Source organism: Tursiops truncatus, chromosome 19 (assembly GCF_011762595.2).
Source record: "Tursiops truncatus isolate mTurTru1 chromosome 19, mTurTru1.mat.Y, whole genome shotgun sequence".
In the NCBI taxonomy this organism is placed as follows: Eukaryota; Metazoa; Chordata; class Mammalia; order Artiodactyla; family Delphinidae; genus Tursiops; species Tursiops truncatus.
The window spans coordinates 57,195,756-57,220,554 of NC_047052.1; the positions used below are offsets into that span (position 1 = coordinate 57,195,756).

The following is a 24,799-nucleotide window of genomic DNA, read 5'->3' on the forward strand; positions in this document are numbered from 1 at the left end:
TTTACCGGGAGGTCCAGGTAAGCAGCGCTCCACTCTCGGTCCCAGAGTTGTTGGAACTACATTTCCCAGAGGACGCTGCGCCGGGGGCCTTCGACGATTAGCCAATTAAAGCTCAGGAGGAGGGCACTTCCCTGTGAGAGCACCGCGTAGGGGCAGGACTTCCGGCATTCTCCTCGTGGCGGTCGTTTTGTAGGTGCTTGGGGTATGTTCGCTCCGTCTCAGGTTCCACAGCGGCGAGTCGAGACCGAGAAGGTCGGAGAGGAGACGCTGTCTGCGCCAGGCCTGGGGTAGGGTCCACTGTGCCCGCGTCCCCCCTCCTCTCCCGCCGTTCCCCACCCCGTCCACAGTCCGATGGCGGCGGCGGCGCTGAGGAACCCGCCTCAGGTAAACGCTCGTCCTCCGGCCCTCACTGCCCTCACCCCACAAGACACTAAAGCCTCGAGTGTGGGGCGCCGGCTCATGTGCCCGCAGCCCAGACCCCGGTATTCAGGACGGTGAGGCGGCCGTGGGTGGGGCCCTGTTTCTGACAGACGGTGTGACGGCGCGTTGCAGAGGGTCACAGGCGGAGGGACCGGCAGGTGCAAAGGCTTGGAGGTCGGGTTGAGCCGGGAGGATTCGGGAACTCCGAGATCTGCCTTGTGTGTTCAGGGAACAGAGAAGGTGAGGCAGAGTCGCGCTTGAAATGCCAGGCTGCCATTTTCAGGAGGCCGGGAGCATTGACATTTGTTAACAGAAAAGGACTCTCCTGATTTAGGCTTTCAGAAGTTTTCCAGAAGCTCTTCAGAGTGTTAGACTGGTTGCCTCGCGTATAGGTACCAGAATGTGCAGGTGCTTGCAAGGGAGACTGAGCTAGTTCAAGGGAATCTCAAGTCTCCTTTGTTTCTCATGAGAACAGAGAGCAAGGGGGCAGGAGTCAGGCCTGGAATGGCCCTCTGAGAAGTTGAGTGTCTATTCTGCAGGTGATGGGAACAATGGGAGGTTTGGAGCGGAGGAGGGAGATGATCTGACCCAGCTCTTATCAGGCTTCCTGTGACTGCAGAATGGAGAACCGAATGGGGCGGGGGGTGAGGAAGGTGGTAGGAAAACCAGGGAAGACGCTACTGTAACCAGTCCAGGAGAGTCTTGATGATGTGGACCAGTGTGGTGACCTTGGAGGTGGTAGACATGATTAAAATTCTGAATTCAGTTTTTTCATTAGATCTGCTCAGATTTTCTGATTTTGTGAAAGTAGAAGTCAGGGATGACCGTAAGGTTTTGGGGTGTAGCAGCCAGAGGGATGGAAGCTCCATCAGTTGGGATCTGGAATTTGGTAGTAGGATTAATTTTCTTTTTTTTTTCTTTTTTTTTTTTTTTGACTGCGTTGGCTCTTCGTTGCTGTGCCTGGGTTTTCTCTAGTTGTGGCAAGTGGGGGGCTACTCTTCATTGCGGTGTGCGGGCTTCTCATCGTGGTGGTTTCTCTTGTTGCAGAGCATGGGCTCTAGGGACACGGGCTTCAGTAGTTGCAGCTCGTGGGCCCTAGAGTGCGCGGGTTTCAGCAGTTGTGGTGCGCGGGCTCAGTAGTTGTGGTGCACAGGTTTTGTTGCTCTGTGGCAAGTGGGATTTTCCCGGACCAGGGATCAAACCCCTAACCCCTGCATCGACAGGCAGATTCTTAAGCACTGAGCCACCAGGGAAGCCCCAGGATTAATTTTCAATCAGTATTAGGGGTTTTGTTTTGGTCATGTTAAGTGTATGAGATGTTTCAGAGAACAAATCAGTAGAGGTATTAAGTGGGCAGCTGGACACACAGGTCTAGGTCTCTGGGGAGGGTTTCAGGACAGACACCTGAAGAAGGTGGTGGATAGTATGTGGACCAGGGTGGAGCTGTGTGTCTTGGCTTAGACGGCTAGAATAGAATACTTTTTATTTCTCACAGTTCTAGAAGCTGGGAATCCAAAATCAAGGTATTGGCAGGTTGGATTCCTAGTGGGGGACTCTGTTCCCATCTTGCAGATGGTTCCCTTCTCCCTGTATCCTCACGTAGACTTTTCTTGGTACAAGGAGGTGGACAGAGCAAGAGATGCCTGTCTTCCTCTTATAAGGGTTCCTTCTTACAACCTAATCTAAACCTGATTACTTCCCAAAGGCCATGCCTCCAACTACCGTCACATTTGGGGTTAAGGCTTCAACATAACAAATTTTGGGGGGATGCATACATTCAGTCCATAACACTGTGGGTCACATTTAGTGGCAATAGTCTTGGTCATGATAGTGTTAATAATAGCCCAGGAAGGGGAGAGTGGGGTCTGAGGGCTGGGCCTTGTCCTTGGGCACCAAGGTGGAGGATGATAGTCATCACAAACATAGGTGAAGGAGATAAGTGGTCATGGGAACAGTGTGGGAAAGAGGATGAGCTACTAGGTGATTTAGATTTCTGAGGGATGAGTGCACATGAGACAGAAATGATGGCAAAGGAGCAGTTGAGGCAAGATTGACAGTGAGGCCAGGTCTACTGCTTATTCACTGCTCTATGGGCTCACCAGGGTTTTGCTGTGACCTTCTGTTTCTGGGGGGTTTTAGTCAGGTTGGTGGCTTAGTTTAAGGGGCACAAGTGGTCATCTGGGAGAGTCACTGGACCTGGGGTGGAAAGTGTCTGGGACTCTATTTTGAAGGATGGTTAGGAAAGGAGAGGAAGTCTGTGACGGGAGAGCACATCAAGTGTAGCTCATGTGGAAGAGGGACATGACTGTATGAGATGCACAAGTGGTTCTGGGTGGCTGAGGTTGAAGCAAGGAGCAGAGTCAGGCAGGACTGCCAATGGCAGTGGGGACCAATGGAGGTCTGGGTAGTTGGATCCTGCTTGAATTTGCTGAGCACTCTATATGCCATGTGTTCCATGACACGTAGGAAGGAGAGGCAGATGCCTGTGTTGCAGGGCAAGAAAGAGGTGGTGACTGAGAGAGACGTTGTACAAAGAGTGATGTGGAAAGGGAGTGTGAGCTGATGGCCTGAGGGCCCTGGCACTGAGGACATAAGGTTAAAATGTGAGCCCACACCCTTGGTTATGTCTCGGAGGCATGATCTGGGACATCCTAGGAGAATTGCCTTGTAAGAGGTAGTCCTTCCCTGTGTGCCAGGCCCAGAGCATAGATATCATCTGTCTGTCCACCTGCCTGGTGCTGTGGGTGGACAGGGTAATCAAAGGGACCATGAGAAGAGTGTTCACATCAATGACACCAGGGCCTGGTATCTCCTCTGAGATGAGGAAGTGGCGGGGGGCAGTGATCAGGGTATGAGTGGGTGGGTGGAAGAACTTGGGGTCCTGTGAGAGAAGCTGATCATGGAACAAACTGTACCCATCATGGCAGGCCTGTGTGACCTTTGAAGACGTGGCCATTTACTTCTCCCAGGAGGAGTGGGGGCTCCTTGATGAGGCACAGAGGTTCCTGTACCATGATGTGATGCTGGAGAACTTTGAACTTACAACATCCCTGGGTAAGGCCTTCATATTCCTCCCAGTGTCCTCAACTGTCCTCTGTCTTTCCCCCATCCAAGAGGCAGCTCTCTCCATTCCATGGCTAGACCATTGTCTCTGCTAACTTCCCCACTTACCTGGCATATGTGCTGTGGATGTCAGTGCTGAGCTGTGTACACTGCCCCAAGCACTGTACTCCTCAAGCAGCCCCAACGTCTGATACCCCGAGGAATGCAGGGAAGTGTCTGGGAGTCAGTCTGGCAGTCAGCCTAATAGAGCTCACATTTCTTGTCCTCTCCTTGGCTAGATGACTGTGTCCAGATCTATGGTACCTTGTGTCCCAGATTCTTCCCCTTTCCTCTTTTTTTTTGAGATGTAATTGGCATAGGACATATTAGTTTCAGGTGTATTACATAATGATTTGGTATTTGTATATATTGCAAAATGCTCACAATAGTAAGTCTAGTTAACATCTATCACCATATAGAGTTACACATTTTTTTTCCTTGTGATGAGAACTTAATTTTAAGACTTCCTTGTGACTGCCTATATCAGGATTGCAGGTATTGTCATTGGCACTATTTATATATAAGCTTTTCTTGAAAGACCCTGTTTTGGGATTTTGTTGTAATAGTCTTTCCTTTCCCGGGGTCTGCTGTTTCCTGAGTTGCTCTGAGTCAGTGCTGACCACTCACATGTCCTGTCTTTCCCTAAGGACTTGTTTCGTTCCAGTCTCACGTAGTTACAGAACAGGGGGTGTGTGGGGAGAGCCCTGATTACTTTACAGGGTGAACATGGTAATTTGGTCTCAGAGGAGACCTGGTCCTGGTGACTGGCAACTGGAGGGGGGGCGAGGGGAGGGCATGAAAATGAGGCTGTGTTTAGTCATACCGGGAACCTACCCTGTATCCACCAGTGTTTTGGTGCAAGTGCCACTTGAGGCAAATTATTTCTACACTTTCTTCTGCATACTTGACACTTTTCTGATTTGTCATTTCCAGTTTCTGACTGTCCCCACCTTTCAGAGCTGTATGCATCATGTCCCTCTCCACTGCACCATCTGTAGTTTCTCCCACAGTGACTTACGCTTATCCAGACACCTTGGAGATGTGGGTTCAGTTCCAGACCACTGCAATACAGTGAGTCACGTGAATTTTTTTGTTTCCCACTGCATATAGAAGTTATATTTATATTATACTTTAGTGTATTAAGTGCAGTAGAATTATGCCTAAGAATCAATATGCTTACCTTAATTTGAAAGTACTTTTTTGCTAAAAAATCCTAACCATTGTCTGAACCTTCAGTGAGTCATAGTAGTAACATCAAAGATCACTGATCACAGATCACTGTAACAAATATAATAATAATGGAAAAGTTTGAAAGATTGTGAGAATTATCAGAATGTGACACAGAGATACAAAGTGAGCAAATGCTGTTAGTAAAATGGCACCGATAGACTTGCTGGATGTAAGGTTGCCACAAACCTTCAATTTGTAAAGAAAAAAACCAGAATGCAGTATCTGCAAAGGGCAATACAGCAAAGTGCCATGATAATGACATATGCCTGTAAAGTGTTGTGAGGTGTGCACACATTCTTAAATAGTCCTTGAACACCAGCTACACAGTTCCAATTGTATTTCCCTGGGCCTGGACACAGTCATCTTTCTGCGTAGTATGGACATGTTCCCAGCTGACAAGATCTAGCTGAAGGCTGTTGGCAGAGGAAGGAGTAAGTGATACTGCCTCTCCTCCATGTTTTACACCCTGTATTTGTGCCCTTTGTCCTGGAAAGTTACCCCCCTTCTGTGAACTTTAGAGGCCCAGTACTGCAGAGCAGCCCTCCCTTCAAATTAGTGCCTCATCCTGAAAACATTCCCATGGATTCATTAGCACTTTATTAGCATTCCTCTGCTTTCAGATTGTCAGTGTGGAGCAGAGGATGAGGAGATCCCTTCTGAGCAGAGTGTTTCTGGAGGAGAGTCACAGGTCAGGACTTCTCAGTCAGTTCCATCAAACCAGAAGACTCATCCCTGTGAGAAGTGTGTCTCAGTCTTGAAAGACATTTTGCAGCTGACTGAGCTCCAGGCAGCATATCTTGGGCAGAAACCATACTCTGGTGGGGGGTCCAGCAGCTTCTGGTTGAATGCAAGCCTTCACCAGTATCAGGAGCATGACAATGGAGAGAAAAACCTTAAAATGGATGTGGACAGGTCCTCGATTGTGACGAGCTGCAGACTCCATGTGTCAGGGAAGCCCTTCCCCTGTGGGGAGGATGGAAAAGACTTCCTAGCTACCTTGGGACTTCATCAGCACCAGGCCACTCCCAACAGTGAGAAGCCACACAGCAGCATTGAGTCTGGGGAGGCCTTAAACAATGGAAAAAGTCATAACAAGTGGATTGAATGCAGGGAAGTTTTTGGCAACACTCATATACTTCACCACCAGAGAGTCTGCACTGGAGAAGGTCTTGATGAGTGTAGCAAATGCAAATACAGATTTGTTCAGCACCAGCAAATTCACGTTGGAGAAAGGCCTTATGAGTGCAGTGAATGTGGGAAATTCTTTAGCCGTAAAACCCACCTCATTCGACACTGGAGGGTTCACACAGGAGCAAAGCCTTATGAGTGCAGTGAATGTGGGAGGTCTTTTAGCCAGAAATCTGACCTCATTCAACACCAAAGAGTTCATACTGGAGAAAAGCCTTATGAGTGCAGTGAATGTAGGAAATCTTTTATCCAGAAATCCATCCTCATTAAACACCAGAGAGTTCACACTAATGAAAGGCCTTATAAATGTGATCAATGTGGAAAATCGTTTAGCCAAAGTTCTGGCCTCCTTCGACACAAGAGAGCTCACACTAGAGCAAGGCCTTATGAGTGCAGTGAATGTGGGAAAGCCTTTAACTGTAAAACCCACCTCGTTCGACACTGGAGAGCTCACACTGGAGTTAGGCCTTATGAGTGCAGCGAATGCGGAAAATCTTTTAGTGAGAAATCTGTCCTCATTCAACACCAAAGAGTTCACACTGGAGAAAAGCCTTATGAGTGCAGTGGATGTGGGAAAGCCTTTAGCCAGAAATCTGTCCTCATTCAGCACCAGAGAGTTCACACAGGAGAAAGGCCTTATGAGTGCAGTGAATGTGGGAAATCCTTTAGCCGCAAAACCCACCTCATTCGACACCAGACGGTGCACACTGGAGCAAGACCTTTTGATTGCAGTGAATGTGGGAGATCCTTTACTCAGAGCTCTGGTCTCCTTCGACACAGGAGAGCTCATGTGCAATGAGTATAGGAAATCCTTTACCTGCAAATTTAACGTCGGTCAACACCAAAGAGTTCACACTGGAAAAAGTCTTGCACATGCAATGAATGTGCTTCTTTCTTACTTAGCATCATTGTGTTGGAGGAAAGCCTCTGTGAGGAACCATCTGCATGAATCGAATCTCATGTTGAGATATCCACAGACTAGGGATTGATTCACCATAAATTTCACGGATGTGTTGGAAGCATGTGTAACCTGCCCAAGGTCACTGCCAGTTTCTGTGGCAGAAACTATCTCACCTCTAGCATCTGGCAGGCCCTCACAGTTGGCATCAGTCACAAGCCTAGTATGCTCAGAGCAACTGGCCTCTGTGCTGTCCCATTTGTTGGAGGAAATCGTGAATATCCTGAGCCCTTATGGAGTCTTCATTCCCTTTTCTCTGACAAGTTAGGGCATGGACCTGACCTGTGTTGGCCCTGAGAACGCTATCTGAGTTCTGCTGGCAGCTTGCAGAGAAGAACTAGCTTTTTCAGGGACACAGTTGGTCTCGGGTAGTTGTGATGAATATTTCCAGCTTCCAAGTCACCCAACTAGAAATTGCCTGTTGCACGTTGCTCTGGTTTGTGTAATAGTAAAGACCTTTTTGTTTAAGCACCTTAATTTTGGAAATGCTCTTCACTGTGTGGAATAGTTTGAAAGCACAATAGGACCGTCAACTTGAGGGATAAATGACTTTTGTGGAGATCCAAACTTTGGGTGCCTCAGAGGACATGGTATGATGGCCAAATATAAGGCTTTCATTTTGGCCTAGTTTGCATTGTTGCCAAGGCCTCCTAGGAAAGAATACTTTGTTATAATTTTTTGCCTGGATACGAGAGTTCTGTGCATTCTAGTGCTTCTGGAGACAACATGGATTCTTTTTTTTCTTGCCCACAGGGGATAACACACAATGGCCAGCACTACTGAGGGAAATCTTAACCCCAGTTCTCCTCCAAAGCAACCATATATACCCTGATACCTGGAATTCCACAGGCTAGTGTCCATAGTTGTAAGGCTGCAGGGGCAGGGAAGACCACAATTGGTACAGAAACACTGGTTACTAGGGAGTGGAGGAGACTGCAGCAAGCTACGTGGAACGTACCACTTCTAAAGGTACATCCACAAATGTTCAACTGACAATGACTGCAGGATGAGTGTGTCCAGAAATCTCAGGACCTCCAGGTATGTTTATGTTGTGAAGTCATTGGCAGACAAAATAAGGGTTTTGGGGGATTCCTCTAGCCTTTCTGAGCTGTTGACCTCAAGGCCATTGCTATACAGGCAACAGAAGAAGGATGGTGAGATACTGTGGTCCAGGCATGTGGTTTTTGTGACCCAACCAGCAGTCCTCTTGACTCAGCCGGAAATGGCCTTCACTGTTTGCCAGTATTTCCTGTCCCTGAGGAGAGGCTGCCCCTCAAGGCATGAGGAATGAGGTAGTGGAGTAATTTTCTGAAGAGTGGTATATTTAGATTTTTATTATGAACCACTTTTTAAACCTGCATGATGGTATAATGGGCATAGAAATGTTGTACATATTTAAAGTGTACAATTTGATAAGTTTTCACATGTATACACTTGTGAAACCATTATTATTATCATGATAATGAGCTCTCTGTCACCAGCATATTTTCCTCATGCCCTTTTCTAGTCTCCTTGCTCTCCCTGGCCATACAGACAACCATTTATTTACATTCCTTTACAATAGATTGCATTTTCTAGAATGTTATGATTGATCATAAAGTGTTTACTTTTTTTTTCTGGCTTCATTGATGCTACATAATTACTTTGAGAATAATTCATTGTACTGACATGAACATTCTTATTTCTAAGAATGCTTAGAAATGGAAGCTTTCTCTTCCATGTATAATTGACTATGTTCATACATTCATCTGTTTATGGGTATTTCAGTTATTTCCAGTGTTTAGCTTTTATAAATAAAAGCTGATATGAACATTAGTTTACAATTACTTATATGGATATGTTTCATTTTTCTTGTATTAATAACTCAGTGCAGTACCTCAGTCATGGGGTAGGTGAATAGTATAACTTTTTAAGAAATTGCCAAACTGTAATCTAAAATGTTTGTGTTTTTTTGCATTCCCACCAGCAGTGTGTGAGACTTCCAATTCCTTCACACCATTGTCAATACCTGGTAAGGTTACTTTTTAATTTTACCCTTTTAAAATAAGTGTGTAGAGGTAATCCACTGGTTTTAATTGCATTTCCCTAAGGATTTACAACGTTTAGCATTATTTCATGTGTTTGCTGTATATCTTCTTTAGTAAGATGTCTATTCTTTTCTTTGTCCTATTTTCTATTTTGTGAATTTGGCTATTTGCTTTTTAGTTACAATAAGACAAACAACAAAGACATGTTGGTATTTTACTTATTCTTCAATGATGTGAGTGACTTCTTTGCTGCATGGAATCATTGTTGAATACTGGAAGAATATTTTGTTATTTTTTACTTTTTTTTTTTGATGGAATGCACAGTGTATGGACACCTATACCAAACATTTAAGTTTCATCAGCATTATTAACATATTCTCCATCACTTTTCTAAGTGTAGACATTCAATATACTGCATTCAGTAATACTATAAATCAAGCCTTGGTTTGTAGTGTTTGCCAGTTTCTTTGGTATAAATACCATGAACAATTTCAAACTACCAACCTGATGTCACTGAATAGAGTTGGGAAGAGTTGGCAGTATCACATCATTCTAAACAGAGAAATGATTAGAGAGTGATGATGTTTCAATATTTGTAACTTAAAAGAGTTTAATTGATATATAATTGATTTATGTATATATTAAAAATGTCAATTTTGATGGTTTGATGCATAAAATTTCCTTACGCCCTTTTTAAATTTGTGCTTTTCAACTTATAAGATTTCTGATACAGGATATAGTCTACTGTTTGTAATTGCTATTTTCAAATATATACAAAAGTAGAAAAGACTGTCTTATGGATTCCCAATCTTCTGTCATTATTTATAGTCATTCGCATTTCATCTCTCATGCACATTAGTGGGTTCTTTTACTTAAAACCCAGAGATTGTGTCGTTTAATGCATAGTTTCTTGAGAATGCTTTTCTAAAATGTAAGAGTATTTCCATAATGACAATAACTTTCTCACACAAAATAAAAATATTTCAAAATGTGATAAATATTTATCAGTGCTGAATTTTATCAATTTTCTCAAAAATATATTTGTTTTTTAAGGCAGACTACAGATGTATCTTGTTTTATTGTGCTTCACAGATACTGTATTTGTTTTTAGTAAATTGAAGTTTAGTGGCAAAACTGCACTGAGCAAATCTATCAGCACCATTTTTCAAACAGCATTTCCTCATTTTGTTTCTTTGTGTCACATGTAATTCTCACAAGTTTTCAAACTTTTTCATTATTATTATACTTCTTATGAGATCTGTGATTAGTTATCTTTGATGTTACTTTTTAAATTTTTTTTGTCTGTGCCATGCAGCTTGTGACATCTTAGTTCTCTGGCCAGGCATTGAACCCGGGCCCTCGGCAGTGAAAGCACAGAGTACTAACCCCTGGACTGCCAGAGAATTCCCAGCTGGTTTTTTTTGTTACTTTGTTTTTTGTTTTTGTGATGTTACTATTGTAATTGTTTTGGAGCACCATGAGCTGTACGCCTGTAAGATGGTGAACTTAATCGATAAATGTGCGTTCTGACTGCTCCATTGATTGGCCATTACCCTGTCTTTCTCTCTCTCCTTGGCCTCCCTATTCCCTGAGACACAACAATATTGAAATTAGGCCAACTAATAACCCTACAATAACCTCCAGTGTTCCAGTGAAATGTTAGAATCACTTCATGTCTTTCACTTTAAATCAGAAGCTAGAAATGATTAAGCTTAATGAGGAAGGCATGTCAAAAGCTAAGAGCTTGTACGTCTGTCGGGAGTGGGCCCAGAACAGTATTTATATACTTTTTTCAAACTTACATACATATATATATATATATATATATATATATACATATATATATGTATATATATATATATATATATATTTTTTTTTTTTTGCAGTATGTGGGCCTCTCACTGTTGTGGCCTCTCCTGTTGCAGAGCACAGGCTCCGAACACGCAGGCTCAATGGCCATGGCTCACGGGCCCAGCCGCTTGGCGGCTTGTGGGATCTTCCCGGACCAGGGCACGAACCCGTATCCCCTGCATCAGCAGGCAGACTCTCAACCACAGCGCCACCAGGGAAGCCCCAAACTTAAACTTTTGGCATTGCTTGGGCCATGCACCTTTATAGCAATATGTGTATTTACTAGGAGAGTCAGGATCCAGCAAAAGGAACAGCAGAAGCCAATGTAGTTTGAGATTCTAATTTTGAGCTCCATCCAATTAGTGCTACTGGGGCAAAGCTTTAATGTTTGGAAGCCACCAAGGAGGCGGGTAATGCTGAGGGAAACCCCTCTGGCTACTCTATGAAAATAGAACACAAGTTTATATCCAGCAACGACCAGGAAATATTTCAGTCCAAACACTGTCATTTGATGAGGGATCCCTTTGGAGAAAAGAACTAAGCAGTTGGCTAGGACAAGGTGGTTGAAGATTTGGTCTCTGGATGTGAGACTTCTTCCAGTGAGCGAAGTGAAAGTAAAAAAACAAAGAAGTGAGGAGTTTCCCAGGATCCCAACTTTCATCTGAGTGAGGAGGATAATCACCCAGTCCAGGTTAGTAGAAACCATCACATCAATAACTTAGGGATAATGTTTAATCGGAGTCAGAAGAATCAAATTGATGTTTGATGCCAGGACAGTAACTGCAGGGGTAGCATCCATGCAAGTGTGGAAAGGAGTCATCTGGACACTAATGCAGTCACCCAGAGGAAGAGCTCTCCCCCAGTCCCTGGGGCTCCAGGTATTCCTGCATGCTGGCAGGTTGTGTTCCTTTCTGGAGGCTCTGGGGAACCAGATTCTTGCTTGGTTGGGTTGTTGGCAGAGTTCAATTCTATGTGGTTGTAGGACTGTGGACTCTCAACTCCCTAGATGCTCTCTGCTTATGTTGAGGGTATCTGCGAAGTCCCAGTTTCTTCAAAGAGGTTTTTTTGTGACTGACAGCTCTGACCTTTCCATCTTGCTGAGTCAGGACTAAGGTTACTGGCTGTCAGACGTGTACTGTCCTTAGCTCCTACGGTTCCTCTCCCGTCCTAGCACAAAGCTGTTATCTCAAAACCATCAAACGCCCTTATCATACCGCCATATCTCTGACTCTGATGTCTGCAACTTTATCCCTGCAGCTGGGATAGTTTCTCCACTTTTTAAAATTACTTAATTAATTAATTTATTTATGTTTTTGATGGGTTTTGCTGGACGTTACAAGTACTTTTTTTTAAAAATTAATTTTTATATTTGGCTGCATTGGGTCTTCGTTGCTGTGCGCGGGCTTTCTCTAGTTGCAGCGAGTGGGGGCTACTCTTCATTGTGGTGCTTGGGCTTCTCATTACAGTGGCTTCTCTTGTTGTGGAGCATGAGCTCTAGGCACCCAGGCTCAGTAGTTGTGGCTCACAGGCTCTAGAGCACAGGCTCAGTAGTTATGGCACATGCGCTTAGTTGCTCCGCAGCATGTGGGATCCTCCTGGACCAGGGCTCGAACCCGTGTCCCCTGCATTGGCAGGCGGATTCTTAACCACTGCACCACGAGGGAAGTCCTAGTTTCTCTACTTTTAAAGACTTATCTGTATTTTTTTAAAGATTATTTTCTTTGTATTGTAGTAAAAAATACATAACATCAAATTTATCATCAACCATTTTTAAATATATATGTAAATATATTTATTTATTTTTGGCTTGTTGGGTCTTCGTTTCTGTGCAAAGGCTTTCTCTAGTTGCGGCAAGGGGGGGGCTACTCTTCGTTGTGGTGCACGGGCTTCTCATTGAGGTGGCTTGTCTTGTTGCGGAGCACAGGCTCTAGGTGTGTGGGCTTCAGTAGTTGTGGCTTGCAGGCTCAGTAGCTGTGGTGCACGGGCTTAGTGGCTTCATGGCGTGTGAGATCTTCCTGGTCCAGGGATCGAACCCATGTCCCTTGCATTGGCAGGTGGATTCTTAACCACTGAGCCACTAGAGAAGTCCCCCAGCACCATTTTAAAAGCCTTGACATAAGTGACTCCATTTTGTTTCACATTTCACACTTGGGATTAGAACAAAAACACTGACGGAAGAGACATGTTCCTATGAGACCTCAGTGCACATGATTTAAAGTGTTCCTTTTTGTCCTGTTAATCTGTCTTGTGTCAGGTTTTGTTTTTTTTTTTTTGACCACACTGCACGGCATTCGGGATCTTAGTTCCTGGACCAGGGATCTAACCCATGCCCCTTGCAGTGGAAGCACAGAGTCTTAACCATTAGACGGCCAGGGAAGTCCCTTGTGTCAATTTTATTATTAGTCCAGCCACAGGAACTCAAGAGGAGTAGAGGGGGAAATTTCTCCCTCCCTGACATAACCTTGTCTCAGTCTCCCATAGTCACAGTACCCATTTATTTCAGATAATTCCATATTGGGCATAGATGCTTTGGCACAATAGAAATGGATTAAAATCAAGACTTTGACATTTACAAATTGGCTTGATAAATGTGACCCCATGTAAGTCAAAACAGGACCTTCAAGGATTAAAACTTATGTGTAATAAAATGGTGATTATACCCCACTGCTTCTCCATTTACAGTCCAATTTTGCTTGTTCTTAAATCTGAAAAAAATGAGCACCACTTGATAGATTACTACAACCTTAATGCTATGGTCCTGTTCATCAAGGTTCCATATCCAATACCCAGTAAAATTTACTGATTCTGTTCAATCAATAACGGGTGAATATTTTTTGCTCTATAGATTTGGCTGACATGTTCTGTTCAGTGCCTGTTTCAATAGCCTCTACTGCAGTTTGTTTCTATCTTAAGAGGGATACAATACACATTTTTCTGGCTACTCCAACATATTCGTCATTACAAATTTTACTTCCAAATTAAAATCAGCAGGCATACCTGATAGTGCCCTCAGAAACTCTACCATAGAGGATTTGGCCGTTTCTCCTTAAACCTGCTGGAGTCTGGACACATGATGGCTGTAAGTTGACCAAGGGCTTCTGATACAAGAAGCTGGCCTTCTCTGCCCATGCTGTCTGCCATTAAAACCACCAATGGGGCTTCCTTGGTGGTGAAGTGGTTGACAGTCCGCCTGCCGATACAGGGAACACGGGCTCGTGCCCCTGTCCAGGAAGATCCCACATGTCACGGAGTGGCTAGACCCGTGAGCCATGGCCGCTGAGCCTGCGCGTCCGGAGCCTGTGCACTGCAATGGGAGAGGCCACAACAGTGAGAGGCCCGCATACTGAAAAAAAAAAAAAAAAACACCGATGACTGTCTACCTCCTGTGTCTTCTGGAAATAGAGGCTCTCACAGACCCTGAGCCTGTGACTCTCTGTATTCAGCTGCCCACCATACTTTGAGTCATGGAAACAACACAGTCCAAGCTCAGCACAGCTACTGAGGCCTCCGTAGATTAAAACAGCCTGGAAACAAACCTGGAACCTCTGGCATATTCCACCTGTAGGAGTGGTGGCATCCTCTGTCTTTAGTTACATGCCAGATTCCATGGTGCTGGAAGGTCACCTCCATTCAGGCCCCTTGCCTACCTGGAGAGCCCCTTGGGATTAACTGAGTGAACTGCAGTGGAAGATGAACAGCACTGCCAACCATCAGACATGGTGGAGCTCAGTGAAATGTTGCTTCTTTCCATCCTTTAGCCAGGACATCCCTGATAAAGCACAGGACCCAAGGGACAACACCCTTGGGCAAACTTCAGGCAAGAATCTTAGCATGGGATGACCTGGCTCACAATGGCCACATCTCCACATTTATTATAAACTGTTGGGTCATTACTTAAAAATTGTCCCCTTGGTAAAAATAGCAAGAACCTCTAGGAATCTCTTGTCTCACAGTTAAATCAAAATCACACGTCTCAACCTGTATTAACGCCACAATATGAGGCCTTGCCAGGACATTCCTTTTTCACTTCAGAGTTATAATTTAAACCTAAACTTCCTCCACAAATAAACCAAAAACCTGTCAAGTGCAGCTACACACCATTCTTGTGACTTGATTTTTCTGCTTCTGGTCTGAGTACTTTTATCAATTTTCAAGAAGCTCCAACCCTCCAAGGAAGCCATTGTTTCAACTAAACATGGCAAATGCTGAGGTCCACATCAACTCAAGCAGGTACCCTCTTAGAATGGACAGTCCCATCCAACATCCCAGACAACATCATCCTGACCCAGGAGCTTGTTGCTGGAGATGACATCACCTCAGATGATAACAGTTCAAATGACGTTGTCCCAACCCAAGACCTCAAAGTTGGAGTTGACTTCACCCCTTACACTAAAATCTTCACCCCGGCAATGCCCATGGACTGCCTCTCCTAAGGCACAAATTGGATGCAGGACATGTATTGCATTTCTTCCTTTCTTTTATTATTATTATTTATTATTTTTATTTTTAAAGACATTTATTTATTGAGGCTGCGTTGGGTCTTCGTTCCTGCACACAGGCTTTCTCTAGTTTCAGAGAGCAGGGGCTACCTTTTGTTGCGGTGCGTGGGCTTCTGATTGCAGTGGTTTCTCGTTGTGGAGCACGGGTTCTAAGGCGCGTGGGCTTCAGTAGTTGTGGCGCAGGGGCTCAGTTGCTCCGCAGCATGTGGGATCTTCCCGGAGCAGGGCTCGAACCTATATCCCCTGCATTGGTTACGTGCATGTAAAGAACAATAAATAAAAGCTGTGAATCAAGTTTATTCAGTATCTTACTGAGAACTACCGCCCAGGAGACAGCCTCTCAGATAGCTCTGAGAAACTGTTCTGAAGAGAAAAGGGAGGTCAGGGGACTTCCCTGGCAGCCCAGTTGTTAAGACTCTGCACTTCCAGTTCAGGAGGTGCAGGTTCCATCCCTGGTCAGGGAACTAAGATCTCACATGCCTCTAGTCACGAGGAATTTTAGTTAATGGTTTTGGTGTTTTTCTAAGTATGGGAAGATGCAAGAATCCAGGTTCATAAAAAATTTCTCCTCAAAAAATGTAACTTTCTGAAAGCCTGTTCTGCCAGTTTTCCCAGAGCACAGAGTGCCTCATTCCTTATCTCTGCCCTGATCTTTCTTCAGCGTGTGCTGGGGATCAGTGACTGCAGTGGCTAATGACTCAATCCTTATAGATCCAGCTGGCTAGCAGCATTCTTTAGTTGGCACTAACAATGTACATATTTTATGTCCAAATGACTTTATGGAATTGTTTGTTCATTTGTATCTGTAGACTCTTCATTGGAGTATAATTGCTTGACAATGGTGTGTTAGTTTCTGCTTTATAACAAAGTGAATCAGCTATACATATATCCCCATTATCTTCTCCCTCTTGCGTCTCCCTCCCACCCCCCCATCCCACCCCTCTAGGTGGTGGTCACACAAAGCACAGAGCTGATCCCTCTGTGCTATGCGGCTGCTTCCCACTAGCTATCTATTTTGCATTTGGTATTATATATAAGTCCATGCACTCTCTCACTTCATCCCATCTTACCCTTCCGCCTCCCCTTGTCCTCAAGTTCATTCTCTACATCTGCGTCTTTATTCCTGTCCTGCCCCTAGGTTCTTCAGAACCTTTTTTTTTTTTTTTTTTTAGATTCCATATATATGTGTTAGCATATGGTATTTATTTTTCTCTTTCTGACTTACTTCATTCTGTGTGACAGACTCTGGGTCCATCCACCTCACTACAAATAACTCAGTTTTCATTTCTTTTTATGGCTGAGTAATATTCCATTGTATATATATGCCACATCTTCTTTATCCATTCATCTGTCGATGGACATTTAGGTTGCTTCCATGTCCTGGCTATTGTAAATAGAGCTGCAATGAACATTGTGGTACATGATTCTTTTTTTTTTTTTTTTTTTTTTTAGCCGTACGCGGGCCTCTCACTCTGTGGCCTCTCCCGTTGCGGAGCACAGGCTCCGAACGCGCAGGCTCAGAGGCCATGGCTCACGGGCCTAGCCGCTCTGCAGCATGTGGGATCTTCCTGGACCGGGGCACAAACCCGTGTCCCCTGCATCGTCAGGCGGACTCTCAACCACTGCGCCACCAGGGAAGCCCACATGATTCTTTTTGAATTATGGTTTTCTCAGGTTATATGCCCAGTATGTATCTGTAGACTTTGGGAACACTTATAATATTACTTTTACCGTCTGGGAACATGCTTAATGGGGTCTGAAATAGTGTTTCTGAAAACTTTTAGTGATTACTTGCAGACAACACTCCCCATAAGTCTCCCTACAGCCACTCTAAGAAGTAACGAAAGTCTCCTCTCCAGCCTAGTTAGACCCCTCGCAGTGCTTCTGGATTTGTGGGGGTGGGACCACCAGCTGGAACCCTAGCTAGACCTCTGAGAACTACATTTCCTAGAGGACAGTGCGCCGAGAGGCAGTATGTCTAAGCCAATGAAAAGCCAGGGTAAAGACATTCCTGCGCATGCGCTTCTCATCGGAGAGGGACTTCCGGCCGCCTCCTCGTGGCGGCCATTTTAATCGCTCTGGATTTGTTCTAGTTCCAGAGCGCTCCGTGGGGGCTGAGATGACTGAACTAAGGAGTTCCGAGTGGAGGTGTCCCCGTTGCACAGAGGCGGGTCTGAAGTTCAGCGACACCGCCCGAGGTGTCCCGCGTCAGCCCCTGGATAAGGCCGGCCGTGGCTGGGTCCCCTCTGTTCTCCCGCCGCTACCGGCCCAGCTCCACCCACAGAGTCCGAATGCGGTGGCGGCGCTAAGGGACCCGCCTCAGGTAAACGCTCGTCCTCCGGGCCCTCACCCTCTCACCCCACCAGACACTAGATCCCCTGCCCACGTGCCCGCAGCTCAGGCCGCTCTGTCCAGGACGGTGAGGCGGTCGTGGATGGGCTCTGTTTCTGACAGTGTGATGGTGCGTGGGAGAGCGTGACAGGCGGGGGGACCGGCAGGTGCAAAGGCTTGGAGGTGGGACTGAGGAGGGAGGATTCGGGAAACCTGGAACTGTCTTGTATTTGCATGGAGTGGAGAGTGTGAGGTGGACTCGCACCTGCACTGTCAAGCTGAGGGGTTTGTACCTCCGTTCTGAGGACCCTGGCAGCCATGGTGGGTTGTGAAGAGAAGAGGGATATAGTCTGATTTAGGGTTTTAAAAGCTTTCCAAGAGTTACTCTGAGGGAGAACAGATTGGAATGGGGGTGATGAGGGTAGTGAGGCACAGGGAGGTTGAGTCCTTGTCCAACATAGAACTGGGAGGAGGCAGCACTGAGGTCTGAAGCAGAGAGTTTAGTCTTTTAGCCCAAGGTCATCTGGCCTCCAGGGCTGGCGAGGGGTACAGGGAGTTTTGAGCCCCTTGGAATACACCTTTATGGCTTGCTTCTGCCCACAGGTCCCCATGACTGAGGAAGCACTTAGGGAACCTACACAGGGAAGTGGAGGGTGTCCCAGGCCCTCACTGGCTTGGATCTCACTCGTATGAACTTGAGATTGTGGTGTCGTGGGACTCTTCACCTGCCATTTCCCCAGCCCTTGGGTTTGGGGATCTGGGAGAAATCCTCTAGACACATTCTAGTCCAGGCCGAGGGTTTCATGGAAGAGTTGCTTTCTGGTCATCTGTGAAAAATGGTGTAGAAGGTTATCCCAGAAACAAGTACCAGCATGTTCAAATGTTTGGTAGTGTGTCCACAAACTGGGAACAGAGCACAGCATGTCTCCTTTCTTTTAGCAACAGAGAGCAAGGGTACAGGAGTCAGTCTTGTAATGTGGCTGTCTGAGAAGTTGGGCATCTGTTGTGGAGGTAATGGGAGATTTGGAAAAGAGGAGGGAGATGATCTTACTTAGGTCTAAACAGGCTCCATCTGGTTACAGAGTGGAAAACAGACTCTGGGAGGAGGAAGGATGACCAGGGAGGAGGGTACTGCAGAAGTCCTAGTGCGTGTTCATGGACCAGAGTAGTGGCTGTGGAGTTGGAAGAAGTGGTTGGATTCTGGATCCATTATTTAAGAAGGGCTGCCCAGGGCTTCCCTGGTGGCGCAGTGGTTGGGAGTCCGCCTGCCGATGCAGGGGACACGGGTTCGTGCCCCGGTCCGGGAAGATCCCACATGCCGCGGAGCGGCTGGGCCCGTGAGCCATGGCCGCTGAGCCTGCGCGTCCGGGGCCTGTGCTCCGCAACGGGAGAGGCCACAACAATGAGAGGCCCGCGAACCGCAAAAAAAAAAAAAAAAAAAAAGAAGGGCTGCCCAGATTTTCTGATTTTGAGGGTGGGAGAGAGAACGGTAAGAGTCAGTGATGGCACTAAAGTTTTGGTCTTAGCAGCTGAAAGACTGGAAGCTTCATTAACTGAGATGAGATAATCAGTAGTAAGAGTGATTTTCATTGGGGATATCAGGAATTTTGTTTTTGGCTGTGTTAAAATTATGAGATTTCTCAGAAAACAAAGGAGTAGTGACATCAGGTGGGCAGAACAGAGGTCTGGAAATCTGGGGTGTGGTTCGGGATGGAGACATCTGAAAGTGGTGGCTAGTGTCTGCACCAGTGTGGAACTATGGATTGTATTTAGAAGGTGGAATTCAGGCCATGGTGATAATGTTACTAGCAGGTCAGAAAGAAGTGTATGAGTTCCAAGAATTGATCTATTGCTTGGGCACCTTGTTGGGGGTTATGGACATCATAAACACAGACGTGGGAGAGAAATAGCCGTGAAGCGAGTATGTGTGGGGCCGGAGGTGTTGGCAGGTGTCCAAGACTTCCAAAGGAAGAGTAGACCGACAGATGCAGAGGCAGAGAACTAACAGAGATAAGATGCATTTGCTAGAATTTTGTGGTGAGTTTTGGTGGGATGTTTCAGTAGATAATGTATATAACATAAGGGCAAATGTGGTTATCTGTGAGAATCACTATGCTTAGTGTGGGTAGCTTTGTGGCTGGGATTTTAATGAGGGTTAGGTGGAGAGAAGAGGATTGTGGCTGCTGAGGGAATGAGTACAACCTAGAAGTAGGAGAGGGTTATGGGTATCTGAAATACACATATGGTTCTGTATGACTAATGTTGAAGCTAGAATTAGAAACAGGCAGAAAGGCCTTCAAATTGTGTTGGGATCCATCAGAGGTCTTGGGTAGAATTGGATTCTGTTTGAATTTGCCAGGTTCTCTGGGGTGAGTCTAGGAAGATGACTATAGTGTGGGACAGAGAGTTGGCAGTGGCTGCGAGGATGCAACCGTTGGGTCTGGAGACGTGAGAGAGGTACATGTGGAGAGAGGGAGCATGAATTGATGGACCTGGGCCCTGGTACAGGGGACTTAAGGGTGATGGGTGACTCCACATTTTATTGTGAGGCATGATATGGAAGACCCCCTGGAAATTGCCCAGCAGGAAGAGATGGAGCCATGCAGTTCTGTCCCTGAGCATCTCTCTGATGGCATCTCTCTGCCTACCTGTCTGTAGTTGCTGAGGGCTGGGCACAGTGATTAGTGGAACCATGAGGAGAGAGCAGTACCAATGGCATCAGGTTCTGGTGTCTCATCTGAAGTAGGGAGCCTGGAAGAAACTTGGGCATGGGCTGGATGTGTGCAGGATGGATTGTGGGTCCTCAGGAGAGAGGACCAGTGGTTTCATCTGTCCCCATCATGACAGGGCAGTGTGACTTTGGAGGATGTGGCTGTGTACTTCTCCTGGGAGGAATGGAGTCTCCTTGATAAGGCTCAGAGACACCTGTACCATGATGTGATGCTGGAGATCTTTACACTTATATCCTCACTGGGTAAGGCCTGCACACCCACCCCTATGACCTGGGCTAGACTTTGCCTTTCTGCTTTTCCTTAGGGGCTGCTCTGTCCTTCCTGCATCCAAACCATGGGGACTACTTCCTTTCCTAATTCCTTTGGAAGGTGCTGCTGTTGCTAGGGCTGGGTTGTTTGCACTGCCCTTTTCTCTCCTTGGAGACCTAATACCTGCTTTTCTGAAGCCTAGTAGGAAGCCAAATGGGTCCATCTTGCTTACCTCCTCCCTAGTTGGGTGACTTTCCAGATCCATGGTTCCTAGGTTTTGCTCCCTTCTTCTGACTGTTCTTTCATGCCTGCCTGTGCCAAGAATTGTACGTCACTGGGCATAGGCACTAGTTAGGTGCACCATGAGCTGTGTTTGTGATACCCTCATCTGAGGTTCTTTTTGTAACATTTATTTTTCTTTTCTGTGCTCTGTTATGTGATGTTTCTTTGGGCTGGAACTGGCCACTTGCCTGTCCTGTCTGTCCCTTAGGACTTGAATTTTCTAAGTCTCATGTAGTTAATGTGGGTTGCAGGGGAGAGTCCTGGGTGCTTCATAGAATGGCCCACTGTGGCACGATGGGCTAGAGGGGACCTGGCAAGGACATGACATCAGGGTTGTGTTCACATCATACCAGGAACCTGTTCAAACTAGTGTTTTGGTGCCACTGCTGTGTGCCACACCTCATTTCCATCTCTTCTTCCCCGTTCTTTATACTTGGCCAGCTTGTCACTTTAACTCTGACTTCTGGCCCCTGGCTATACCCAACTTTCCTTCCTCCACCTGTTACCTATTCTTCTCTACTGCTGCATCTGCAGTGTTCTCCAGTGTTGGCTCACATGTAACAGGTGGTGTGCACATATCCTTGATAGTCCTTGAAAACCAGTTAGTCATTTTCAAATGGATTTTTCTATCCCTGGACAAAAATTTCTGTACAACACTCACATGTTAGCAGCAGCTAAAGCACTGCTCAAGGTGTGAGGAGTGAGTTTAAAATTGCCTGCCTCTTCTCACTCTGCTGCATCACGTTCTTAAAAGTTTTTCATCTTGTGAGGCTTCCCTACTTCTGTAAACTTTTAGAGTCCCAGTACTGCAAAACAGCCTCTTCCTCGTCCTGACTCCAACTCTGTCATCCTGAAAACCACCTCACGTATTCATTCTTTGGTGTGTCAGACACATATTTGTGATGCGGCTGCCACCAGTCCCCAAAGTGAAGTCCCCACGTACTTCATTAGCATTTTTCTGTTTTCAGGTTGTTTGTGTGGCATAGAGAATGACAAGGCTCCTTCAGGACAGAGAGTTTCTCAGGAAAGAATGCCACAAATCAGGACTATAAAGCCAGATCTGTCAACCCAGAAAGCTCATCTCTGTGAGATGTGTGTTCCTGTCATGAAGGACGTTTTGTACCTGGCTGAGCATCAAGGAACATATACTGGACAGAAATCGTGTACATGTGTAGCATGTGGGGAACAATTCTGTTTCAGGGCAGATCTTGACCAACACCAGAAGGAGCACAGTGGGGAAAAACCCTGCAGCAAGGGTATGAACAGGACCTCCTTTGTGAAGAGCTATGGAATCTATTTGTCAGGGAAGCCTTTCACCTGTGGGAAGGGTGGAAAGGACACTGTGGGCCTTTTCCAGTACCAGGCCACTCCCAAAGCAGTACTGAAAATACACAGCAGTACTGGCTGTGAGGAGGCCTTTCACTGTGGAAAAAGTCCTTACAAGTGTGGTGAATGTGGGAAAGCCTTCCGCTGCAAACGTACACTTGTTCAGCACCAAAGAATTCACTCTGGAGGACTGTATGAGTGCAGTGAATGTGGGAAAACCTTCACTTACAAGCACACATTTCTTCGGCACAAGACGCTTCATACTGGAGAAAGGCCTTTTGAATGCAGTGAATGTGGGAAGGCCTTCAGGTTCAAATATAAACTTGTTCAGCACCAGCATATTCACACTGGAGAAAGGCCTTATGAGTGTGCCGAATGTGGGAAAGCTTTTGGCTGCAAATCCAAACTTGTTCGGCACCAGAGAATTCACACTGGAGCAAAGCCTTATGAGTGTACTGAATGTGGCAGACTCTTTAGACAAAGTTCCAGTCTTGTTCAGCATCAGAGAATTCACACAGGAGCAAGGCCTTATGAATGTGGTGAATGTGAGAAATCTTTTAGCCAAAGCTCCAGCCTCATTCAGCACCGCAGAATTCACACGGGAGAAAGGCCATATGAGTGCAGTGAATGTGGGAAATCCTTTAGCCAAAGCTCCAGCCTCATTCAACATCGAAGAGTTCATACAGGAGCAAGGCCTTATGAGTGCAGGGAATGTGGGAAATCCTTTAGCCAAAGCTTCAGCCTCATTCTACATCAGAGAATTCACACTGGAGAAAGACCTTATGAATGCAGTGAATGTGGAAAATCTTTTAGCCAAAACTACAGCCTCATTCAGCACCATAAACTTCACACTAGATAAAGGCCTCAAGAGTACAGCCAACATGAGAAAGCCTTCAGTTACCAGTCTGCTCTGATTCAACACCAAAATCTCACAACTCAGTTCTAAGTTTTAGGAATTCAGCTAATGTGGAAAAAATACCTTCTGTATAAGGAAATCTACATAAGATAATGGCCTTTGAACTTCAGGGAATTTGCTGTCTCTTTGCTCAGTGTGATAGCACTAGAGAGCCTCTATGAGGAGCAATCTGCCATGAGTTCCAGGTATGTGAGAAATTTTCAGGAGCAGTATTTCATATTTTACCTGCTCAGGAACCTTGCCATAATTAAGTCACTGCCAGATTCTGTGGCAGAAGTCAACTCGCCTCTACCATCTGGCAGGTCCTCATAGTGTGCATCAGTCACCACAGCATGCTCAGAGAAGACAGATGTTTGTACTCTCTCTCCCATTCTCTAGAGGAAATCGTAGTCGAAACCCCTAGGGAGTTCCCATTCCCTTCTCTCTAACTAGTTATGGCATGGACCTGACCCAGTTTGGGACCAAAGGACCCAGTCTGGGAACTGCTGCTGGCTTGTAAAGTTTTCCTTCTTCACGGCATTGTTGGTCTTAGGGGTGAAACTTTTGAAACATTTTCTGTCCTCCAAGTCGCCAACCTGGGAACGATCTGCTGCATATTGCTCTGATTTGTACAATAATAAAAATCTTATTGTTTAAGTCACCTTTAATCTTAACAGTTTTATTCACTATGTGGGGTAGTTGAAAACAGAATTTGAAAAACAAAATGAAAATAGAATTTGGCTTTGCTAGTGTGAACAGGTGGACAGGTTTCATGAGGGTCTCAGGGAACAGTATGGTGTACGAAAGTCTGTCTTACTGCAGTTTTTGTCTAAGCTGTATTCCTGTCTGGTAAAATAAAAAAGTAAATATTTGATGTTTGTCCCCAGTTCCTGGCAGAGATCTTCTAAAACCCTTGGAATTTCCTGAGTAATAAGAGTTTTTTTGTGTGATAATGAAATGACTCAAGGTGGAGACCTGTACAGATCTTCAGCATGGGGGCTGGTCACCAGATATTAGAGGGTTAGAACTTTTAAGCCCCACCCCCGACATCTGGGGGGGGAAGGAGCTGGAGATTGAGTTCAGTCACAATGGCCAGTGATTTAGTCAACCGTGCCTATGTAGTGATACCTTAGTAAAAAATCCCTAAACAGTAGGGTTTGGGGAATTTCCATGTTGGTAAACACATCCAACCAGGAAGGGGGGTATACCCTGATTCCACTGGGTTAGAGGCTCCTGTGCTTGGGGTTCTTTTGGACCTCAATTTATCTGGCTGTTGACTTGTGTCCTTCATAATAAACTGTAATTGTAAGTATAGCATTTTCCTGAGTTCTATAAGTCATTCTAGCAAATTATCAAACCAGATTTGTAGTCAACTTGGCAGAAGTGGGGGTAGCCTTGGGACCCATTTTGTGGTTGGCAGTCTTATGGGACTGAGTCCTTAATGGGTGGGGTCTGCACTAACTCCAAGTAGTTAGTGTCAGAATTGAATTGAATTGTAGGATACCCAGTTGGTGTTGGAGAATTGGAGAATTGGTGATGGAATGACATATTTGGTGTCAGAAAAAGCCATACAATGTACAAGGCATTCTGGGAAAGACTGCTGGCATCTGTGGTCCTAATAAGTACCTTGGATGTCAGGGTTTTTTTGTAGGCCCAAAGACCACCCTCAAGAGAGCACAGCTGTTACAAACTACAATACTTTTGGAACT

The 24,799-nt window shown here is 45.6% G+C and overlaps 1 protein-coding gene across 2 annotated transcripts; it reads left to right on the forward strand.

Annotated features, from left to right (window-relative positions):
- The first annotated feature begins 172 nt into the window (after nucleotides 1-172).
- Nucleotides 173-23,962, forward strand: LOC101333827 (uncharacterized). 2 transcript variants are annotated; one of them, XM_073796328.1, is made up of 6 exons: nucleotides 173-384; nucleotides 3,348-3,474; nucleotides 8,865-8,909; nucleotides 17,369-17,598; nucleotides 20,454-20,580; nucleotides 21,838-23,962. In XM_073796328.1, the coding sequence occupies exons 1-6, from the start codon at nucleotides 352-354 to the stop codon at nucleotides 23,052-23,054; spliced, it is 1,779 nt and encodes a 592-aa protein (XP_073652429.1). In that variant the 5' UTR covers nucleotides 173-351; the 3' UTR covers nucleotides 23,055-23,962. The 2 variants fall into 2 exon arrangements, with proteins under 2 accessions (XP_073652429.1, XP_073652430.1); XM_073796329.1 differs by lacking the exons at nucleotides 8,865-8,909; nucleotides 17,369-17,598; nucleotides 20,454-20,580 and adding exons at nucleotides 5,373-6,730; nucleotides 19,323-19,332 and having other exon boundaries at nucleotides 22,384-23,962.
- The last annotated feature ends 837 nt before the right edge of the window (nucleotides 23,963-24,799 follow it).